The sequence below is a fragment of the Vicugna pacos genome, chromosome 9 (genome assembly GCF_048564905.1).
Source record: "Vicugna pacos chromosome 9, VicPac4, whole genome shotgun sequence".
NCBI lineage: Eukaryota > Metazoa > Chordata > Mammalia > Artiodactyla > Camelidae > Vicugna > Vicugna pacos.
In genome coordinates, this window is record NC_132995.1 from 2,955,090 (window position 1) to 2,972,427 (window position 17,338).

General features: G+C 46.7%; 1 protein-coding gene across 1 annotated transcript; it reads right to left on the minus strand.

The window, feature by feature from the left end:
• Nucleotides 1-289: 289 nt before the first annotated feature.
• On the minus strand, nucleotides 290-16,348 carry NLRP2 (NLR family pyrin domain containing 2). Its single transcript, XM_072968871.1, has 10 exons — nucleotides 16,069-16,348; nucleotides 15,394-15,438; nucleotides 12,297-13,449; nucleotides 8,607-8,777; nucleotides 7,475-7,639; nucleotides 6,579-6,749; nucleotides 6,069-6,239; nucleotides 4,933-5,103; nucleotides 3,122-3,292; nucleotides 290-428 (listed from the first exon to the last, which is right to left on the minus strand). The coding sequence occupies exons 1-10, from the start codon at nucleotides 16,346-16,348 to the stop codon at nucleotides 290-292; spliced, it is 2,637 nt and encodes an 878-aa protein (XP_072824972.1).
• Nucleotides 16,349-17,338: the final 990 nt, after the last annotated feature.

Sequence of the window (17,338 nt, forward strand, 5' to 3'; positions counted from 1 at the left end):
TGGGCTAAGTTCTACCCAAATTATCTTTTCTTTACATTTGGTCAGAATCCATCAATAACTAAGACTTCATGCATGCTTTCACCTTTATTTCTCTTGATATACCCAAGATATAGACATTTCACCCACAATAGAGTTGTGATGTGTGTACATTTTATGCAAGTCAGAGGCACAACCGTGGCTGAAATAATATTTGGCCCAGCAACTAACATCACTGAGAGGGCTCCTGGGAAGTTCACCATCACTTTGACGATCCAGGACTTTATTGGAGAATCAGTAACTCCAGGGAGATTCAGAAAATGAAGTCACGAGAAGAAGGTCTGCTATGTTTTGGACCTTGATGATCACTCTCAATAGTCAGCTGTGGGTTGCTTTCCTTTATTTCTTCTAGCAGCTTCCGAATTCGAAAGACAGACTCATCTATCTTCAATCTAGGGGTAGAAGCAGGGTGGGAGGTTTCTTATTGTTTCAAGGAGATTCATCCCAAATGCTCAAGTGCCTGCAAGTTTCATGCTTTAGGAATTTGCAGAAGAAAGGCCGCCTTTACTGGTTATTGTCTGCTGCAAAGCGGAGTTCCATATCCATTTGATAGGGAAGAACAGAATACCAGGTTAGCGCCAGAATGGTGTAAAGCCACTGAGTAGCTTTGGATGCCTGGATGATCTTGGGTGATTATCATATCATAATTGGCATTGGAGATGGAAAAATACGCCTATGATTTAGCTGTAACCCCTATCCACTCCATAACTCACTTTGGCAACTTCCACATGGTGGATCCAGGAAGAGGCATACACATTGGAACCAAGTCAGTGGGATTAACTTCTTATGCTCCTTGTCCACGAGTTACTAGGTAATTGCCACCCTGTATTTGACCTGTGATGAGAGCAGCCTCATAGCTAGGATTTACCTTCTGGTAACCATACTCAGTCATGTGTGCATGGAGATGGGGAGTGGGAGGGGAGGGGGAATAATTAAAGCAAAAATATGTGTAAAACCAGGGATATTGGCTGCCATGTTTCTTTTTGGCATCATAGTCATGGTTTTACTAACATATTAACACATCTGTTCTGTTGTTTGAGAGTCACAATACATCCATACAACAAACCTTCAGGTATAAAATGAGTAAGTTCTGGAGATCTAACATACAGCATGGCGACCACAGTTGATAATACTGTATCGTATACTTGAAATTTGCTAAGAGTAGATCTTCTATGTTCTCACCACACACACACAAAAGGTAACTATGTGAGGTGATGGATGTGTTAATTACCTTGCTTGTGGTAATCACTTCATCATATATACATATATCAAAACATCACATTATACACCATAAATATATACAATTTTTACTTGTAAATCACGTCTCAGTAAAGCTACAAGAAACCTCACCCCCTAACTCAATACACCTGTGCAAACTTAAGCTAGCCTGAGCAGGTGCCTGGTCAACAATCAACGTAACTTTGGTTAAAATAAGGGCCAACTAGCTTCAAAATATTTTAAACTATGACCTTTCAAGATCAAACATAACTGTCTTCATTCATGATTGTCAGAGATGGGTCACAGTCTGTGGCAGAGAACAAAAATAGTTCCACGGTAGATCTGTGGTCAAAAGTGTTGAAGGAATCAGAAACGGGATGGAAAGAACCAGCCCAGGAGCTATAAATAAGCTGCTGTAAGGACGAGGTGTGACGGTGGGGTTCTTTAGCCTCGAGTAAGAGAAAACGACTACTTAGACTTAGAAGGGCTCATCAGAAGGACATGGGGTAGCTGATAGAATAAGAGAACTAAAAGCCAGACTCTCCAAGGGCAGGTCCAGGGCGTTTGTGCCTTTCTAGGATCTGTGATTCAGGAAGAAGCCCGCACCCTGAATCACTCATCTTGAGGTTCGATGAGCAGGAAGGAATGTCTGACTGGCTGATCTAAAGAAATAGCTCCAGTGGTGTCTTTGTGGGGGCTTTACGTCTTGACTGAAATTCACTGATATTCTCTAAAGTGAGAGGGCTAATTCTCAAGGAAGGGGTTAGGAAAAAAAACTTCAGTGTCTACACATTCCTTCTGCAATTAATACCGAAAAGGTTGAAAGATTCAACTCCCAGTAGACCTGGAAGCTCAAGAAGGCGGGAGACTTGACTTCTAGTAGACCTTGAGCTTCATGATACATTCATTGTAATGTATTAGCATGAGAAACAACATGCCCAGAGGCGCCACGACAGTCCTAAGGCTGACCATAAAAGGTCAAGGAGTGGGCGGTGGCCCGATTCCTGGGAATCCCAGCCCCTTCCCAGGGTGGTTGGAATGGGCCTCCCACTTGCTGGTGTGTGAAGCTACTGAGCCCATAAAAACTGCCAACAGCGCGCCTTGTGGCTGCCTCTCTCGCGCCCTTGTCTTTGGAGACGCCCGCACTTTGTCTGTGGAGTGTGTATCTGCTTTTACTGTCACCTGAGCACTGACCCCCACGCCTCGTGGCCTTTCTCTCGCCCTCTGAAACAGCCTGCGCACTACGCAGTATAGTCTCTCTGAATAAATCCACCTCTACTCAGCTGTGGCTCGCTCTTGAGTTCTCTCCCATGTGAAGCCAAGGACCCACACTTGGCGGGGTACATCCCAGGGACTCAGCTGAGACCTGGGACAATGGCAGGAAGTAAACAACAAAACTCGAGGACAACCTGCTCTGAAGAACAAGCAGAGGCTGAAAACTGGGGATGATTCCTGTGATCACAGGCTAGTCTCATCAGATAGCAGGCTCGCTGCAGAGAACACACGCCAAAGGCTGCGCTGACCCGCCGGACCTCTGTAAGCTGCAGACGCGCTCTTCCCAGAAGCACCAGGTCAGGCCTGCAGTCTCACTTCCCTAATGAGACGCCGGCTGGCTGCCGCAACTCTCCTTCACTTAGTTAAGCCCTGGACCCAGCTTCTTGGCTTCAGACTGAGTTTTGGTCTCACCCTTTGACTCACCTGACCTGCCGCAACACCAGAAAGAACTTACGGGAGAACAGTCTCGTGACCAGACATCAACAGATGGAAGCTGAACTTTAGCACCAGTGCCTGCGACAGATTCCTGTAGTCTGTGCTCCCCTCAAACCTACAAGCACGGAGAAAACGCTGAGGAGAAGGAGGATCATACCTGACTGTCCGGAGGGGGCAACTTTGAAGTTTCAGGGCATCACACAGCATCTTTATCCCACTGTAGCCCAAGAAATTCTGGCCCAGGTCCAGAGTGATCAGGTTCTGATTGCTTTGAAGGGCAGATGAGAGGTCCGCACAGCAGACGGGGGAGATGGCACATCCCCACAACCTGTAGGCGAAACACACAAAGCAATTTATTCAACCAACACTTACTGACACCGTCCGCTATGCCAGGCACGCTCTCGGTGTTGGGGCGCCAACCATGAACAACAGAAGTCTCTTCCCCCAGAATCCATCTAATGACAGGAAACAGACGTGTACAGTGTGCCATATTCAATAAGGGTTACGGAGGGCAGGGGGTGGGGGGAGCAGCTAGGGGCATTCCCAGCAACGGTGGAGGAAGACCTGAGTGAGTGAAGAGAATGGACCACTGGGAGGTCCAGAGTAGGAATCCCCCAGGCAGAGAAACAGTTTGCACAAAGGCCCTGAGGTTGCATGTGATCGTCATGTAAAACAGTATCAAGGCAGACAGCCAGAGAGTGAGCCGGGTGAGGCAGTTAAGAGGTCACAGATACGAGGGAGCCGGCCTCAATCAGGCCCTCAGGCCACTGTAAACTTCAGATTCTACCTGGAAAGAGTGGGAACCATTGAGAGTTTTGATCGTTCATTGTTTCTAAGAACGTTTAGAGCTTTAGCTTTTTAAACTTACATAGTTATCAAAGGAATAAAGCCAGCCAAAAAATAAGAAGTGATTAAAAAAAATACACACACCCTGCTATTAGCAGCAACATTTTATTTATAGTTGCCAAGATATGGAAGCATCCTAAGTGCACATCAACAGATGAATGGGTAAAGACGACACAGCACATATGTGTACAGCTCGCCCATAAGAAAGGATGTTTTGCCATTTGTGGCCTTTCATTCACTTTCTTTTTTTCACTCTAGGAAGTTGTTCTTACTGCTTGATTGGAAAAACTGTACAGCGGCAGACACAGACAAGTCTGAAGCCCACCGAGAACCTGGATGTTACTGTGTGTGTGTGTGGGGGGCATGAGAACAGATTTTGATTATCTGGAGGGGGAGGGTAACAGGCTTTCAAAAAGGCTTGGACTTGATATTTGAAAGGACAAAGGAAAAAAAGATGACCATAAAGGATTTTGCTCTGAGTAAATAAAATAATGTTTTGATTGCCGAAGGAGCAGCTTTGGCCAGGGAAAGAGAGCAATTGGGTTTTGGACAGACATCTAAACTCTGCCTGTCTGAATTCCCAGAGGAAGCGTGAACCTGGATGTCGGATGCCTGCAGCAGAGAGGGGAAAGCTGTCTTCCACCTGGAGTTGTTGAGTGGGCAGAGGACAGAAAACAAGGGGTTGTACAAATGTTCAAAGGGTTTGCATACATATGTGCATACACACACTTACACAGACACATACATGAGATGAGAGCTTAGACCATGCATTTAAGTTCATACCAAGATTTGGAAGTTAAATGTCTCAGTATTTAGCACACCACGTGACACACTGCTGAGTAACATGCATACACATTTCATTATCATATCCAACTTTTCTCATGGATATTTCCTAGAACGCATAACTGAGATTATACTGCCAGAAAGTTAGAGCTGACTGGACAAAGCTCAGTCTGGCTATTGTGAAGGATGCTGCTGTGAACATGAGAGTGCAGAGACCTAGTGGATTTTAAAAGTACTCAATTGGATTTATTCCAGTCCTTTTTACTGGAGCTGGAGGGGGTTGGCTACGCTGACAGTTCATTTCAGATACAGACTGAAGTTCAGGAAACGGTGACTTACCACAGACATCTCAGGTTGCACAGTGGCTTCTTCAAAGACTCGCACAGAAACTTCAGTCCAGTAATTCCTATGTGATTCAGCCCCAGATCCAAGTGTGTAAGTCGTGAGTTTTGTCGGAGGAGCTTCGAGAGATGAAAGCAGCCACCAGAGGCTATGCTGCAGCACCACAGCCTAGAAATCAACCGCATGCAGAAGACACGCTGTCGTCCGTCCCCAGTGGGACGCACTAGAACCGCGCGCGTCCAGCACCAGCCGTGGGCTTTGGACAAGCTCAGCGACGGCGGAGGCAGGGGAGTCAAATCACGGCGCTGTGTTGTAGACAGAATAATTCCCCACCCCCAAGGACGTCCGTGTTCTAGTCCCTGGCCCTGTGACCATGTCACACTGCGTGTGACAGGGACTCGGCAGGTGTGGTTCGTAAGGATCTGGAGACGGGCTGATCAGCCAGGGGGCTGAATGTTGCCACAAGGATTCTCATGAGGAGCCAAGAGTGCCAAAGCCAGCAGGGGGAGATGTGATGAGGGAGACAGAGGACATCTGAGGACACTACGTCGCTGGCTTTGAAGATGGAGAAAGGGCCACAGGCCATGGGAGGCAGGCAGCCTCTAGAGCTGGAACAGTAAGGAAATGGGCCCCCCCCCCCGGAGCCCCCAGCAGGAACGCGGCCCTGCCCACATCTCAGTTTTATCCCCAGGGGACCCATTTTGGACTTCTAACCTCCAGAACTTTAAGATAATGATTTGCCTTAAGCTTCTCGGTTTGTGACAGTCTCTCCCGGAAGCAAACGCAGGTGGTGTGGGTTACCCTCGCCCTAACTGTGGGGCAGGGAACACTGCCTTGCCTTGGCCTGCCGCCTTCTGTTAGGGGATGGGACCAACTATGTTTCCTGAATCGAGTAACTAACAGGACAGTATCTCAGAGGTGGAGGCCACTGGCTCTGGGCATACCTGGTCCTGGATCCTAGATTATCCATTTTTTTCTGTCACCCTCTCCCCAAGTCTCACCAGATCTGACCATCAGCATCCTACTTGGGGTAGTCAGGGGGATTATTAAATACTTGCAACTGTCTTACTTGAGTCCAGTATGTACACACACACACACACACACACACACACACACAGCCAGCACGGACTTACACCAGGGTTTGCAGTTGGCATTCGGGGTAACTCAGGCCTTCACACAGGAGTTTCACCCCACGATCTCCAAGAGCATTCTTTGCCAAGCACAGGTGGGTCAGTCTCTGGCTGACAATCAGAGCAGAAGACAGCTCCTTGCAATTGGCTTCTGTAAGGTGACAGTTTTCCAACCTGCAACAGCACCACACAAATGGTAAGATGGTGAGAACATTTTAAAACCCAGCTTTTGTGGCTGTCTTCAAAGACTAGAGTCCTCAGCTACACCCCTTCTTGTTGATTCTCTGCCCTCTCTCGACTGTGTGCTAGTGGTCACGGTCATAAAGGAGCAGGAACGAGAGAAGGATGAGATGCAGGAGCCGTTTGCTTGGGACCAAAAATGTGACCCAGGTGTCTACGTCAGTGGGAGGTTCCCTACTGGTCGCCAGCAAATCCAGGTCTTAGCGCTGCTCCTCTCTGTGTGACCCTAGACCCACAACGGAGATGCTCCACGGGGAGGAAGAGGAGACTTACGACAGCCTCTGCAGGAAGCACTTCGGGTGGCTCAGCGTCCTGCACAGGCCCTTGGCAGCCTCACCTGGGAACTCATTTGCTGTGAGGTTCAAGCATGTGAGGGACTGACTGATTTTGAGGCAGGAGGAGAAAGTGGCCCATTGCTCAGTGGTGGCAGAACACGATGCCAGCCTGCAGGAGAAATGGTAACAAGGCATTCACGAGAACCAAGCAGCAGGTACACGACTGTCTCCTGTTTTCTCTCTCACCCCATTATGTTAATTCCGGACTAAATGTTCGGGAGCAGTGCTTGTCAAAGTGTGGCCCCTGGGCCGGCTGCATTGGCACCACCTAGCAGCCACCCAGAAACGCAAACCCTCAGAAACTCTGGATGTAGCGTGACCCTCGTTTTAAGGTGTCTTTCAATCACCTGGAAGATGCATTAAAACCACATTTTGGGCCATATACCCAGAATTTGATTTAGAAGATCTGGCTGGGACCCAAGAATTTGGATTTTAACAAGTTCCCAGGCGCTGCTTCTGCTGCTGGTCTGGAGACCACACATTAAGAACCACTTATCTAGAAATCCAGCCAGTCAAGCATATTGTGCAACATAGTACCCATATTCTATTCCTGGAGATACATATTCTTCATCACGAGCAAATGAACCTTCATTGGAACATCATGTGCATTTGGACTCAGGGACGTTACGTATGGTCGTGCAGGTGTCCAACGATCAATGCAAGCGGAAACTAAGCTCTAGCGCATTTTCTGTTCTTGGACATGTGCCTTAAGTAGTACTGTGTCCAATCACGGTAAGGGATTTTTTTTTTTTGATTTACACAGAATTGCTGTACAGGCTTGTGGCAGCTCTGTTCCTATGCTGAGGGTTTTCAGCAATGGTGAGATAACTTTACCTGAGATATTGCAGATTGCATTTTGGGTGCCTCAAGACCTCACACAACGGGGGAAGCAGATCGTCCTGGTCATTTCCTTGAAAGGTCAGATGTGTTAGAGTCTCAAGACCTCCCAAAGCGAGGCAGATGTTCCGGTAAGCGTCAGCTGGGGAGAGATTTTTGAGGCTAGGGAGAAGAAGACGGAGGCGAGATGCTGAGTTTCCATACTTATATTGCATACATAGAAAACGAAGAGCTGCAATGTGTTTAAATGTTAGAAATGATTTTTTCATATTTTCTGCCTTTGTTGAGGTCTTATTGACAAAAAACAATTGTGTATATTTAAGGTGTAGGATGTCATGCTTTGATATACACGTGCCTTGTGAAATCCATCACCGCCGTCAAGCTAGTTTACTCAGCCATCACCTCACATAGTTACCGTTCCCTTCTCTTCTTTCATGGTGAGAACACTTAAAATTAACCCTCTTAGCAAATTCCGAGTATACAATGCAGTAATGTTAACTGCCATCACGTTGTAGTACATCAGATCTCCAGAACTTATCCTGCGTAGCTGGAACTTTGTGCTACTTGACTAAAATCTCATTTTAGAAATGATTGGAGGCTCCAATTTCTCTAGTCATTTCATTTGTGCAAAAGGAAAGTCAGTCACAAGCAGTCACTTCAGACAAAGGCTGTTCCTCCACGGCTTTTTGAGAGCGGTAAGGAATGGCAGGACTCTTTTCCCTGAAGTGTTAGCGGCGGGCACATTTCATGAGCGCTATGTCCTTGAGGACAAACGGAAATTATAATGGAGTGGTCACAGCTCAGATATCCAAAATCAGAGTCAGGCAGCCATCGAGGAGCTGGTTTCAGACAAGCCGCTGCATCACCGAGAACCTGCCCTTTCTCTGAACTGGACCCCCAAGGACACCACCAGCTGCATTCAGAACAACGCCTGCCAGCTGCAACTGCAGGCTCTCAAGGCATCTTCCCTTGTAACTATGCAGCTATTTCAGACCCCAAGCAATTCCCTGTGTGTCGAGTGCCTGGTTGGAGTCTGGGACAGGAATTCAAGTATTGCACCAATATTAAAAAAAGTAAGGCGTTCGGTCATGCCCCAGGGGTTCTAAGTCAGGACCTGGCTTCTACTTACATCACTTTCTGGAGACTTGAGGCAGCAGAGGCTATTTTTTCACAAAGAACCCTCACTGATGAGGTACTAAGGAAGCTCTGACTGATGTCCAGAAATGTCAGATTCCTGTTTGAGTCAAACACGGAACAAAGGTCCACCCAGAAAGGAAGAGTATGTTGATCATTCAGGGACCTACAGGAGAGAGACAAAATTTGGAATTTACCAAATGTTGCCAGAGAGAAAACTAACATTTGTCCAGTGCCGTGAACATGTGTAGGGTTTCTATGGGCATACACCCCTAGGAAGTAAGGGTGACTCTGAAAGTTGGATGAATTTAATCAATTTAGCACCAGTATCAGACAACTCGACACCTAGGACATTACTGGACAAAACTTAACCTTTCTGTACATCAATCTAACAGAGGATTAGAGTAAGTCAAAATTCTAAGCATAACATTGATAAAAGATTGAGAGCAATATATGCCATTGATAAAAAGTTAAGAGTAATACACATGTCCATAGAGGATATTCGAATATCTGATGGCATATCCATTATAAGTAATACTCTCAAGCTAACTTACAACTCTATTTGCTGACCTAAAATGGTATATACAAGACCTTGTGGTAGCTCACAGAGAAAAAAATATGACAATGAATATATGTATGTTCATGTATAACTGAAAAATTGTGCTCTACACTGGAATTTGACACAACATTGTAAAATGATTGTAAATCAATAAAAAAATTTAAAAAAATAAAATGATGTATATAAAAACTTGAGAAAATACAATCTTTAAGTAGTTACATACTTATCTACACAGATTTCTTGAAGCATGTTTATTCTGTTCTGGTAGTTGTTTCTGGGTGGCAGGATTTATGTGGGTGACATGGTTTGTTTATATTTTTCAATATTGTTTTAATTTCCTTTGTACATATGGGATATTTGTAATCATAAAATATTTTGGTTTTCATGAAAATGGTGAGGGTACCTGAAACCACAATGTGTCAGAAAGTTAAAACACTTCCGTTATTGACTGGGGGATACTGTGTAACCTAAGGAGTAGTCTAATATTGGAAGATTCTTATGGAGAAGAATAAATACAGTGCAAGTGTGCAGGGAATAACAGTAACCTTGTAGGTCTAAAAACAGAGTGAAATGTAGTCGAAAGAAGCAGCTAGTATTTAAGCTCTTGCAAGCACCCTGAACAATTTTAGAATTAGATGCATTTAAAACATCCTACTCGGAAGTAGGTACCACGGCTATTTGGAGATAATGAAACACAGGCACAGAAAGGCTCTAACTCGCCCCACATCACACAGCTACTAACAGAGAGAGAATGCAACGCCAGACAATGCGATTCACCTGTGCTCACCTCCTGCCAGCTTCCACCTCTCAGCTTGTAACTGAGCTAAGCTGGTTTCAAATCGAGGTGGTCAATTTCCAGGGCATACAGTTTTATCTGAATAATCAAATTATTATTGTCAAACTGCCTCCAACCCTCTGGGCCACTCGGTGACTACCTTCTGAAGAACAACTGCCCTTCCTCCTGCAGGAGGGCAAGATTACACACGATCATGTTTTTGGGATGTTCTTATCAAGGCACTACGTGGAAGGGTAATTTTATACGTCAGCACAACTGTCTTCCTAAGATTCGAAAGAGCCTGGAGAAGTAAAGTCTCTAAATGCAAGAATCTCCATTAGTAGGCTTGACTGAATACCAATTCCACACAAAGCAGACATTTTGTGATTTGATATAGAAGAAGAAAAAAGAAATCAGACAGAACTTAGCTTTTCTCAGCTCTAGTGCCCCTGGCTGTTTTGAGACTCGGTTATCCTTTTGGTTTTACTAGTGATGCTTGCCTTGACGAAAGACACATTAGAAATAAATGACCTTATTGTAAATCTTGGGACAAGGTGAGGAGGAAAAGCTGTTATCAACCCAGCGTTTGTGACTTTTCAAAGAGCACTGTTTCTACGTGCTGGGAAAAAAGTTTAAAGACAGTATACACTTAAGTGTTAGAAATGGTCTTACCAAGATAAGATAGTCAAGCTGCTAACCAGAGCTCTCCCTCCTTATGACTCAGCTACTGATAAAAGTGATTCAGCCAGAAACTGTCTTATGATTTAACCATCTTAGGAGTTATAGATCATCGTTGCGACAGGCCTGCTCTGATGGAGAGAATAGCAGGAAAGTGGCAAAAAAGAAAAAAACGAGCTTGCGTTACAGATCAGAACCATCAGAAGCAACCCTAAAGATGTCCGCTGCCTTTTACTTCTTCCCAGACAGGAGCTCCAGGAACCAGGCAACCAAGCTACGGTCAATAACTACCACTGAACACTGGCACCCGCACTGATCTTAACCATCCCAAGGTCGGAAAGAAACACAAATAGAGACTATTTTGACTTGGGATCTAGGATGGAAGAGAGGCGGTTATTGGTGAAATTTTTCATTCAAAAGATCTCTTAAATAACCCTCCTGTGGAGGAAAGATTTAGATCAAGTAGAAGGCAGGCCTGTCTAAACATTTGGGTGAGAGAAGGAAAAAAAATCAGAATGTGGATAAAGGCATAAGGTCTGTGGATTGCTGGTGATCTGTAAGGTAGGGAAGGGGTGATGCCAAGCTATCTCGGTCCTAACGCCCCCTGGGGGTAACTCAAGTTTCTGACTGTTTACTAAGTGGTGAAGGAATGAACGTGAGGGAATGTTGAGGGCATATGTAGAGGTAGGTAATGAGAACACTTTATTCTGGTCCAATAAACATGCATAAGGATTTCAGATTCTTTCAGAAAATAACCTGGGGGTGAGGGGGAGATGTTGTTGATAAGACAAACATCAGTACGTTGGGGTACGTTCCCTGTCACCACGAGGTGGAGGTTTTGGATTGTGACCACAGGACTTTAAAGGACAACAGACTTGAGTTCTCATCCCAGTCAAACACTTCTGAAGCCCTTGCTTCATCTCAACATGGAAGGTGACACATTTCCAGCAACCACAAGGTTGGAAGCAATATTTAGAAACTCTGTATGAGCTCGGTTGATGTTACTTGGGCCAAAATCAAGAAAAACAAAGACTCTTAACTGACTGGGGCCATCCCACAATCTAAGTCTGTTCCCATGAGGAGACCCTCCGTGATCACGGGTGAGGTGCAGCTTTCAGGAATTTTGTAAGCTCAACCTCTGACACAAATCTTTAATGCTTTTCTAGCAGTCATGCCCAAGATGGGACAACCACTTCATGCATCTCCCCACATCTACACAGCCAGCGTGCAGACTGCAACAGGCTGGGACCTTTGCGGAACCGGCTCAGCTGAGGAAGAAAGGAGGCAGGTCTCAAAGCAAGCTCTGGTGCCATTGCTTTCACAGGAATTGCACTGAATCTGATCGATTTTGGTCATACTGACATCTTTTTTTCTCTTTGGAGGGGGTGACTAGTCTTATTTATTTATTTAATGGAGGTACTGGGGATTAAACCCAGGACCTCGTGCATGCTAGGCATGAGCTCTACCACTGAGCTGTAGCCTCCCAAAGACCCCATTCCCAACTACAACATTATACTTCCTGCCTTGAATGTTCAGTTGGTGGGACGAAAGGCCACAAATGGGAACATACTGACCTTAAGTAAGAGGGAACAGGACCCTCCGGTCTCTTCTTAATGGCGCATGGGATGAGGTTAGTGATGGGAGAACTAGTAAAGCAAAAAGTAAGTTCTTACCTCTCAGCCTGAGTGTCTGGCTTCAGCGCAGCATCGTTCTCCAGGAATATCCCCTTGTCCACCTGCAGTGAAACTTTCTCCAAGTTCTGACAATGTTTAAGGCAGAAAGAAGACCGCATCACTTCAGATGGACTTGTCAAGTGAACAGAAATCTCCTTGACCTGGGCCACTGCATCCTTCACGAGCTGCTCGTCCTGAGACTCGCAGAGACAGTACAAAACCTCCGTCGTGTCCGCCGCTGAGGAGCAGGCTTTACTCCCGTCGGACGCTGACCTGCACTCCAGGGACCCCCGCTTGACCTCTGCTGACACTTGGCAGCCAAAGGCTGTCTCCAGCGCCTTGGCGCTCTCTTCGCCGGGGAGGCCAGATAGGAAGCAGCCCACCTGGGTCAGGGCGGGGCTCCTCAGCCCTCCTTCCTCGGACAGCAGCTGCTGAACATCCCCAGCGTCCCGGCTGGGGCTGCTCTCGTCCTCCTCGTCCTCCGCCGCCTCCGAAGCACGGAACGCGGCGGCAGGAAGCTGCCGGACGCTGAGGCGGAGGAAGGCATGGCAGCCCCCGTGGCCTCGGCTCTCCTGCAGACCACTGCTGTCCACCCCGAGCCTCCGGGGCGCCTGTCCGCCAAACACAGGCGTCTGCGCCCAGGCGCCCCGGGCAGCCGGGGGGCCCGCGGCCCGCAGCGCCGCCCGGAGGCCGCGCCCGGGGCGGCCGCGGAGGAGCGGCGGGAGCGGGCCGGCGCCGCCCCCCAGCGGGCCCGGAGCTCGCGCGGCGCGGGCCTCGTCTGCCGGGCGCCGCGGGAAGCGCGCCCCCCCGGCCGGCGCCGAGAGCCCCTCGACCTCCGCAAACGTGCGCGCGCCCCCGCGGCCGAGCGCCCCGCGGCGCAGGCGGGAGGCGGGGCCCGAGGTCTCCGCCGGGCTGCCCCGCGGCCAGCCCAGCGTCGGCCGCTCTGCCGGCGTGGTCCTGCCGGCGCCCGCGGGACCCTGCAGCGCCGCCGTGTGTGGAAATGGCCCTGCGAGCATCTTAGGATTACAGAATGGGATCAGGGCCTCACATCTCTGCGGGGCAATGTGGACATTTTCACTGGGTCCCGGCCGTAAGTTCTTCCCGATTTGCCCGAACTTCTTCTTCAATGTGTTTCTGTATTTATCTTGTTTACCTTCAGGGATACGAGGTAGGGGACACACAGGAGAGAGCTGGTGATTCATTAAGAAAACACACTTTGTGTTAAGTAGGAAAGAAAAACAGGCGAAGACAGGTTTGTAAGGAACCACCTGGCACCAGACTCACTCCAGGTAGATATGATACAGACCTGGCTCTTCTCCTCCCAAACCTCCTTTTGTTTCTCCTGGGTGTGTGGCGCCTCCTCCCTGCATTTGTGTTAGCTCTGCAAAATACAAGTTAACGTGGGCTTGACACAAAGGAAGGGGACGTCTTTGAAATATGATATTAAAGGAGTCCAGAAGCGCATCTAAGTTCCTTGCCCACAACGTGTGCTGGGATGTGCAACAGCTGGGTTTGTGCACAGAGCGAATGGTTCCCTGAAACAAGTTACATGCCTCTCCGCTGTAGAATCGTAACAAGAAGCACTTGCTCTGTGGAAGCTCCGTGTGCTTTACTGAAACTACTTGTCTCTCTTTCCCACTGGACTGTCCCACTATGATCTCATTGCCTTTTCTGGCAAGTGAATTTCCGTGCAGTTCAGGAACCTGTGGTGAGAGAAATGGGCACACACAGACAATTGCTCCTTTCCTGAACGCACCAGGAAGCCTCTATGGGCTACTTCCCCGGTTTCTGACACGCTAGGTGAAGTTACACTGTCCTGGGAAGGAACGCAGGTACACGATGGAATCATGATGGGGGAAGAAATATTTCAACTCCACACTGGATAATGAAGAAGGGAGTTTGTGCAATTTCTGAAAAGATATCCAGGAGGCAATCGGGTATGAACATGTGAACTTTGGGGAAATGCTGATCTGAGGATATCCTCTGGGAAGTCTTTGGCACATAAATAGCTGGTAAGACTCCAAGTGAATCAGCGAGGTCCAGTATGAGTGGCAAGTGGCCAGCCAATCATGCATTTTGAAGATTAAGCAGGAGAGCAGGTGCTCTGAAATAACTGAGGAAAAATGATCATGTCGGAGTCATGTCATGTTGCCAAGGGTAAGATTTTAAGCAAAGAACTCTGGGGCTAGTTTACTTAGAACATTTAATTGAATATCAACTTCGTGGCAGGCGCTTTTCCTTAAAGCATTGCCAAGTGTTGGATCTAATAGGTGGTCAACTTACCTTTGACAGTTAGGTCATTGTTGTAGGACATTGAACATATTTGTGTATCAATCGATGTAGCCAGATCATCGGGGGTTTAGGTATGGATGGCCGTGTCTTCACTTTTCAAACCATCCCCTTCTCTGCTATTGCCCTGAGCCCAACTTATTTTTAAGGATACTGGTTATGGCAAGAGAGGAGAATGTTGAAAATTACTAATTCAAAAAATTTTTGGCCAGGATTAGCAATCTTTTTTTTTTCCCTGCAAAGGAGTAGAGAGTAAATATTTTCTGCTTAATGGGCCACACAGTCTGTTGCAACTACTCATCTCTGCCCTTGAAGGTAATATATAAGCAAATGACCACGCTGTGTGGACACAGAACTTTGTGTACAGTGAAATCTAAATTTCTTATGATTTCTGTAGGCTATAAAATATTCTTTTGATTGTTCACCCCAGCCATTTAAAAGTCTAAAAACTATTCTTAGCTTGTAGGATCTACAAAAGCACATGGCAGGCTGGGTTTGGTTTGTGAGTGATGGTTTGCCAACCCTGGCTTTGCTTTAGGTCCCTCTAAAATCCAGCCCATCCAGATTCCAAGGGGATGCTCACTCGCTGTCCCCCACATTTGTATGTATGTATTCATTTCTACTATAAACACTGCCTCACTGTGACGTCCCACGTCTTCCTGCTGCCCACCCGGACGACAGCGGAGGTGAGGTCTTACACTTCTTTGCATTCCTAGTGCTCAGCACTGCATCTTGTCTAATTAAAACAAGTCCCTGAATTCCAAAATCCCACATGAAAAAAAAAAAGTGTGTAAATCAGGTAACTTACCTACTGATGGAGGTTTATTTTCCAGAAGTGACTTTAAAGATGCTTCTGAAAAAGGAGGAGGAGGAAGACATTTGTGCTTGTCAGAGCCTAGACACTAGATATATAACCCTCCGAGTTCCTTCATGCTATTTGCCAATTTGCAGTCTCCAGAGGCCAGCTAGGGGCTAAAATCCCTACCTGCCCATTGAGGACAGGGGACGGTAAGCTAAAAACGGACCCCTGGTTGGAATAAAATTGGCAATTAAAAAATTATAGGAAATAGAGATATTTTAAATATTTCCTGAGAAAAGAGGATGAGGGGAGAGAATGTTTAAAGACATATTATGTGGGGGAAGGGAACATAAGTGGGAACTGAAAATAAAACAGAGGGTATATAATAATTTAAGATTTTGGAGGACATATAAAAAAGGGGGACCATGAGTGCATTTCAGAAAGCCTTGAACAGGGGAAGGGATGTACGGTAAGGCAGCCAGGGTAGGTACACAATACTTGGAAGGAGTAGAAGTAGCCAGAAGGTAAGAACCAGGAAAGACACCACTGGACTTTATGAAGGTCTAGCCCTTGTATTTAGAACAGGTAGCCTCCCCAAGGCTCACTGTTTTTTCTGTACTTCTAACACCACGGAGACCATTACTCCTTTCTCCTAGGAGACTGTGTGGGCTTGTTTCTGCTTACCCCTGAATTCATCCTTTGCTCTCTCAGACAGATCTGTTCGGTTCATCTTGTCAAAGACCTGGATGGTCACTGTCTCCACCCAACAGCTGGGACAGCGGTTGGTGAGAATCTCTGCCAGTTGCTTCCCGTCAGCCTCCTCTACCTCCGTCAGGGAGATGTGCTGGAACTCATCTTTCAGAGAAAGGGTCCTCAGCAGAGCTTTGAACTTGCTCAACTCGTCCTGGTGGAGCTGCTCCAGAAGAGGTTGCAGGTGGAAACCCAGCTGTGCAGAAGGCAGCATCTTGACCTACGAGTGAGATGTGAGCTTTTGGCATTAAAGAAGTTTTAAGGGAAGAAATGGAAAGAGATGGTGGATTGGTACCCCTGTCTCAAATGCTGACAGCTCCTGTGTCAGGAAATGCGCTAGTCTCACTGCCTAACCTGCTGCTTTAAGAACAAACTGCCCAGAAGAGGTAAAACCCACACAGAAGTCTTTCTTGGCTTGACACAGTAGTTCATGTTTTGAGAGCCTGGGACCCTTTTGAGAAGATAGAAGTGTCCAAGTTAGGTAGAAGTCCGTGGTGCTGGATCTCCTGTTTGCAGCAGATCTTCTGCTATTTTTTTCAGTCAATTTGATGTACAAATGAGCTAATGAGAACCACTGATTTTAACTCTTAGTAACAACTTGACATGTCATTATCTTAGGATGTTTATGGGGCTTGACTTTTAAATGAGGATCTTGAGTTGAAAATATCTTAGCAGATATTCACCACCATGCAGTTAAGTGGAATGGTTCCTTAATTTACTGTTGCTTAAAAAGAAAATCATTTCCTGACCTCAACAGACTTGGATTTGAAATCCTTGTCCTTTCATAGTTGAGTGTTTGAGCCTAAAGGGTCCTGAGCTTGAATTCCCAATTGTCAGTCAAATACACTGTCACCCACCTCATTAAGTGTCTGGGCATTCATCTGTTCCAATAAAAGATTCTCTTGGATGCCAAGAACAAGCTTAGAACTGAAGTGGCAGCTGTAAAGATGGGTAAGAACCCTGTCTACTTGGTGTTTATACCCAGTTTGAGTACACAGGTTGGGTGGGGAAGAAGTGGACACCTCACAAGCAAATTCAAACAGAAGCAAGTGACATAAAAATATGAGGACAAGTAACACAGAGAAGTAGGAGGAAGGTGATTTTGGATCACGTGACCAGGGACTTCTTGGAGGAAAGATTATTTCAGCTGAGAACATGAGGAGTAGGAGCTGCCACTTATGCGAATTTGTAGGAGATAAAGTTT

What these genes read in the sequence shown, in the direction of transcription:
- NLRP2 (XM_072968871.1), bottom strand. Translation starts at nt 16,348, where the DNA reads ATGCTGCCTTCTGCACAGCTGGGTTTCCACCTGCAACCTCTTCTGGAG. An exon ending in CCAGACACTCAGGCTGAGAG is followed by an intron (nt 8,778 to 12,296) that starts GTAAGAACTTAC and finishes TCTCTCCTGTAG; the next exon opens with GTCCCTGAATGATCAACATA. An exon ending in TGCCAACTGCAAACCCTGGT is followed by an intron (nt 5,104 to 6,068) that starts GTAAGTCCGTGC and finishes GTTGATTTCTAG; the next exon opens with GCTGTGGTGCTGCAGCATAG.